The sequence below is a fragment of the Oncorhynchus gorbuscha genome, linkage group LG02 (genome assembly GCF_021184085.1).
Source record: "Oncorhynchus gorbuscha isolate QuinsamMale2020 ecotype Even-year linkage group LG02, OgorEven_v1.0, whole genome shotgun sequence".
In the NCBI taxonomy this organism is placed as follows: domain Eukaryota; kingdom Metazoa; phylum Chordata; class Actinopteri; order Salmoniformes; family Salmonidae; genus Oncorhynchus; species Oncorhynchus gorbuscha.
This window is the reverse complement of record NC_060174.1, coordinates 41,253,622-41,259,621: the sequence shown is the minus strand read 5'-3', so window position 1 is coordinate 41,259,621 and position 6,000 is coordinate 41,253,622. Positions and strand designations below refer to the sequence as shown.

General features: G+C 44.7%; 1 protein-coding gene across 1 annotated transcript; it reads right to left on the bottom strand.

Annotated features, from left to right (window-relative positions):
- Nucleotides 1–256: 256 nt before the first annotated feature.
- On the bottom strand, nucleotides 257–2,258 carry LOC123992780 (PCNA-associated factor-like). Its single transcript, XM_046294278.1, has 4 exons — nucleotides 2,100–2,258; nucleotides 1,405–1,488; nucleotides 1,022–1,196; nucleotides 257–427 (listed from the first exon to the last, which is right to left on the bottom strand). Exons 1-4 carry the CDS (start codon nucleotides 2,143–2,145, stop codon nucleotides 385–387), a joined length of 348 nt encoding a protein of 115 aa, XP_046150234.1. The 5' UTR covers nucleotides 2,146–2,258; the 3' UTR covers nucleotides 257–384.
- Between the last annotated feature and the right edge of the window lie 3,742 nt (nucleotides 2,259–6,000).

Below are 6,000 nucleotides of genomic sequence, written 5' to 3'. Positions count from 1 at the left end.
GATAATCTTAATGATCTAGCACCATCTTCTGGTATGTAGAGGTTACCCATATGACAAAATATTGGCTAATAAATTAGTAGGGGCATGATTGCCATAGTTGTTTGACAGGCATGGAATCCACTGATACATTTGCTAATTCTACCATCATGGCTTTTCAATAACAAAATATTTTGTTAGCACAGAAAACCTAAGTGCAATTTAGATTGAGAAAATAGATTAGGTATTGTAAACAGCAAGAGTAACAAAACAAAAGGCATACAAAAAATGGTTTATTAAACTTCTGTACAAAAACCACGAATTCATCAATTATATACACATAAAATCTGCCAGCCCATTCAAGTACTAGAAGCAATGGCTTTTTAATTGGGACACGATTGGGAAAGCTCATTCATTAGCATCCTCATCTTCAGCAGGCAGTGGTCTGGATCTGAAAGGTGAATGGTTGACATTAGATGGGACAGCAATGTTTGGCCCATAATCACATTTGAACAGGCTCTGCAGCACAGTTAAAGTCATAGATGTACCCTGAAAATGTGAAACCTGGCACATCACCCAACGTACATACACGCTTACAAAGAATCACGAACAGCCAGATGAGCCTTCAAACGTATTACATTTTTACAGTCATAAGGTGAATGCACCAATTTGTAAGTCGCTCTGGATAAGAGCGTCTGCTAAATGACTTAAATGTAAATGTACAGAAACAAAAAAAGCACAAATACACACATTTCCCAGCAATTCTGCTTCAGCAAATAAACCAGAGTAAAAAAAATATGAATCCCCAGAATCTGTTGCAAAAACATTGCCAAGATATCTATGGAGAACAGACCAATGCAATATAAAGTATCAGAATGAGTTCTTAATATTAGTAACTTTGGCAACATTTTTGGAACAGATTCTAATGAAAATGTTTGAGAATATACACCACTTCCTCCAGATCTGCAAGCACTAAAGAGGTAGGCATTTCAGGGCTGCTTTTTGGACTGGCTCTAAAACTAAGCTTAATATAATTCAAATGTACTTCTTCGATGCCTTGGACACTCCACTGCCTCCAGCCTCTTCATCATCTGACTGGGGGAGCTGGTTCTCTTTTTCAGGCTCCCTGCAGGGCCCACCAAAGAAATCCCCAATGCCTTTTTGCCAAGTTGGGGTGGGCCGAGGACACACAGGATTCCCTCCAGCAAATTTACTCTTAGCTGTAAAACAATGCCAGCATTACAATTCACAATTTAGACGAATATCTGCCATGACTACTCACCACTTGGACACATGAGAAAGAAATGCATTCGGAGGCAATATATTGTTAGCCATCTACCAAAAATTGTTATGTAGGTATCTAGCTTACATGGAAATATGGGCTTTAAGACAATTTCAACTTTACGCCTGAATGAAATCATGACTCACCAGGCGTGCCTGCTTGAGAGCCGCTTGATGCATTTGCAGAACTCGAGGCACCCAATGACTTCCTGGGTGCAGATGCAGCCACAGCTGAAAATGGATAAATGTGTTAGTTATCAAGTAATTTTATTAAGCAAAAGCCGTGTATTGAAATGCAGAGTTAGTGTATAGTAGTAGCAAAGTAATCTTCACCGACACATTTGTGTGACTGGTTTGTTTGGGCGGTGAAATTGGCGCGAGATTGAGGATAATGAATAACAAGTAGCTAGTCAGCTAACGAAAATACGCCAAAAAGACACTTGACTACCACGTTGTCTTTATCCAGTCTTTCGTTTTAAACACGTTTAATAACGTTAAGGTAACAATCAAATCCGGCACAAAAAAACATGATGCGAGTACGAAAGCGTCTGGGTTATTAGCATGAGCGCCATCTGTGTTCACAATTCTATTGAATTGGCGGGAGACAAATCTTACCCAGTCAATCAAGCCATCTAGTTAGCTAGCTAATCACTAAAATCGAATATTAGCAGTTAGTTGTTCCAAAATAATGGAATGCAAGGGGTTGCAATTATCTTCAAAACTCACTAGCTACAGTAGCTAGCGATTCCAGTTTCGTACAATGAATAACCATTTAACTAACGTTAGCTAGCATGTTATGAATCAAAATAAGTAACAACTTCAAGTTGATTGTAGAACATTACCTTTCCTATAAGTTCCGGGGACACTGTCTGCCTTCGTCCTCACCATGTTAACCTTTTTTTACCGCACAACCTGAAACAAAACGGGACGGACACTTTCAATATAAACTTCTACTTTCCCGCCTGGGTTTAAATGACGAATCTCCTGGCTCACCTGACGTCATTGGTTACGTGACTATTGCCCTCCCTTCACGAAAGCCTCGCCCGTTTCTTCTGTGCTTGCCTCTGGGCAGCTCAAAGCACGCACAAGCTTGTTATGGGGAGATAGGGAAAGGTAGTTTTTTGGGTGACGGGGAGAGAAGATGCTCCCCTGAGGTTTTGTTTGGGGTTTTTGTTTAGTCAAATTAAAATACCATTATTGGAGTATGTATGAAAATTATGAGTTGTAAAAGAATGAATGTTATTGAAGGTAATAAATTATTTTTTTATAAAAAATAAAATTTAAAAAAAGCTTTATGTACTTCGATAGGTTATTACATTGAACACTGCTTATGGTCTGAATAGAGACAAAGCCTCATATAAGTGCAAGTTAAGCCGAAATCAGCCTCCCGCTGTGCCACGAGAGTCTAGGTTCGAGTCCAGGCTCTGTTGCATCCGGCTGCGACCGGGAGACCCATGGGGCAGCACACAATTGGCCCAGCGTCGTCCGGGTTAGGGGAGGGTTTAGCCGGCAGGGATGTCCTTGTTGCAAGGTGTAGGGTGTTTCGTCTGACATTGGTGCGTCTGTCTTCCGGGTCGAGTTTTTTTGGGGGGCTTCCGTGTTTAGTAGGCATTGTGTCAAGAAGCAGTGCGGTTGGGTTGTGTTTCGGAGTATGCACGGCACTCGACCTTCGCTTCTCCCGAGTCCGTACGGGAGTTGCAGCGATGATACAAGACTAACTACCAATTGGATACCACGAAATTGGGTAGAAAAATATAAATCAAATCCAAAAAGTTTGGCCCAAATCTGCCTCAAAAGAATAGTTTGGAAAGTATTCGAGCTCCTTCACTATTCCATATTTAGTTATGTTAGTCTTTTTCTAAAATTGATTAAATCGTTTCCCCCCCCAAATCAATCTACACACTATCCCATAATGACAAAGCATTATCAGGTCCCTCTTGTTGCACAGTTATTTTCAGGTCTCTCAGGAGATGATCGATCTGGTTCAAGTCCAGGGACAAGCTGGGCTACTCAAGGATATTCAGAGAACTGTCCCAAAGCCACTCCTGCATTGTCTTGGCTGTGAGCTTAGGGTCGTTGTCCTGTTGGGAGGTGAACCGTCACCCCAGTCTGAGGATCTCTCTGTACTTTGCGCCATTCATCTTTCCCTTGATCCTGACTAGCCTCCCAGTCTCTGCAAAACATCCCCATAGCATGATGCCTGCCACCACCATGCTTCACCTTAGGAAAGGTGATGAGCAGTGCCTAGATTCCTCCAGATGTGACACTTGGCATTCAGGCCAAAGAGTTCAATCTTGGTTTCATCAGACCTGAGAATGTTGTTTCTCATGGTCAGGGTCCTTTAGGTGCCTTTTGGCAAACTCCAAGCGGGCTGTCATGTATCTTTTCCTGGGGAGTTGCTTGCGTCTGGGCACTCTACCATAATGGCCTGATTTGCAGGAGTGCTACAGACATGGTTGTCCTTCTGGAAGGTTCTCCCATCTCCACAGGTGAACTCTGCAGCTATGTCAGAGTGACCATCACTTCCCTGACCAAAGCCCTTCTGCCCTGATTGCTCAGTTTGGCCAGGCAGCCAGCTCTAGGAGGTTCCAAACTTCTTCAATTAAAGAATGGAGGCCACTGTTCTTGAGGACCTTCAATGCTGCAGAATTGTTTTGATAGCCTTCCCCAGAGCTGCGCCTTGACACAATCCTGTCTCGGAGCACGACGGACAATTCCTTTGACCTCATGGCTTGGTTGTTCCTCTGCCATGCACTCAACTGTGGGACCTTATATAGACAGGTGGGTGCCTTTCCAAATCATGGCCAATCAATTTAATTTACCACAGTTGGACTCCCAAGTTGTAGAAACATCAAGGATGATCAATGGAAACAGGATGCACCTCAGCAAGATATTGAGTCTCATAGCAAAGGGTCTGAATACTTATATGAATAAGGTATCTGGCTGTTATTAAACAGTTTTTGCTTTGTCACTATGGGGTGTTATGTGTTGATTAATGAGGACATTATACGTATACCATTTTAGAATAAGGCTATAAAGTAACACAATGTGGACACATTGTCATTAAATCATTTGCAGAGTCACATGGAGATAGTCATGTAGGGAATAGTGAAGACAGTGATTCTGAAGGACTAGGAAACTCCACCAGAGGCCATATGATAAGACTCACAGTTCAGCCCACTCCTTCATTCTCTTCTCTGTCTTAGCCGGGCTCACTCTGCCTTCTACATAGCTTTGCAGAGTTTTTCTACCTGGCGTCTTGCTGCCGCCTGGACGAGCCGCAAGAACAGCCTCCTCACCTTGGTCTTCCTGGTCCGCTGGCCAGGGACACGCACATTATGCTATATAAACAGTAACAGGTAGGTATAATACACACATACACTTTCTCTCCCCCTTTCTCTTACCTGTGATGTTGGAGCGGTCTTTGTCAGCCTCGGCTTTGTTCCTCCAACGTTCCTGTACCAGAGCCCCCTGCCATCCCTCTCTGTTTCAGCTCGTGGAACCTCTGGAACAGTGCCAGCAGACGATAGGTGGAGATCCTCTGGTCACTCTGGAACGCTACCACGGTAATCCCAGAACCTGGAAGAAACAATGGGCAAATATGAAATGGCACCCTACCAGGTGAGAGCACACACACACACACACACACACACACACACACACACACACACACACACACACACACACACACACACACACACACACACACACACACACACACACACACACACACACACACACACACACACACAACCATCTTGCTCTGCCTGGTGTTTAGTTTGTCCTCCATGTCTTTCTTCTGGCTCTTTTTAAACTGACTCTGCAGCTCAGCCAGCTTCTTACATCTCTCAGCCTTCCTCAGCTCAGCCTCCCCATGCATACGGTCCGTCTGCCACTTCTGCTTAGCCTTCTCGACGCTACAGAGAGAGGGAAAATGTCAAGGAGGATCTGGAGGTAGGGAGGGAGAGAAAGGGCAATAGAGGAGTGGACGAAAAAGAGACTGGTTTTCCTTTAGCCAGGTGTGTCTTTGTATGTTGTTTGTCTCTACTAGGAATCTCCCTCACCTGTATGCTGATGGGTCCTTGATATCCTGTGCCAACCTGTTTCACCAACAACAATGCACAGTCAACCACAGTACTGACCCTCCATTTTGTGTTATTCATGTCTTTACTGTCCCTCTATCCCATGGTGAGGGGTCTTTGGCCTTGCTGCGCTGCAGGGCTTTCAGCAGGTCCTCCTGGGCAGCAGGCTGAAGGAGAAGATGTTGACGTCCTCCCCGTCGTCAGGACAAACTGGCCATCAAAGCTTCAGCACAGCTGTCCGTACTGGTTGTCGTGGAGACTGAGGGCCAAGGAGGCCTGCATGGAGGTCGCATGGCTGCGAGGGGAGGCCCTGACACTGCCGGACTGCATACTCTTCCTCTTCATTTTCCTCCTGCGGCTCTTCATCAGTGGGCTCACGGGCCTGCTCCTTGGCTTGCTTCAGTCGGGCCTCTCTCTCTCTGCCTTTTCTCCTTCAGAGCCTGCCTGAATGTAATCTCCTCCTCCCGCTGACATTTAAATATGTACAAACACATCTCTAGTTTGTGTTTAAAGTTTACAGTACAGTTAATCTCAGACAGTGAGGGCCAAACCTTGATGCGTAATTTGATGCTGCTGAAGGTAAAGTGTCAGAGGTGTGGTTGGTGGTGCTGTGGTTCTGGGCCTCCAGGTCTGGAGACTGCACTTCCACCATTTCACCACT

Bases quoted from the DNA above. Each gene is read 5' to 3' on its own strand.
- LOC123992780 (XM_046294278.1), bottom strand. From the start codon at position 2,145: ATGGTGAGGACGAAGGCAGACAGTGTCCCCGGAACTTATAGGAAAG. The intron at 1,489-2,099 runs GTAATGTTCTAC...ATCCATTTTCAG, and splicing joins CCCCGGAACTTATAGGAAAG to CTGTGGCTGCATCTGCACCC. The intron at 1,197-1,404 runs GTGAGTCATGAT...ATTGTTTTACAG, and splicing joins CTCTCAAGCAGGCACGCCTG to CTAAGAGTAAATTTGCTGGA.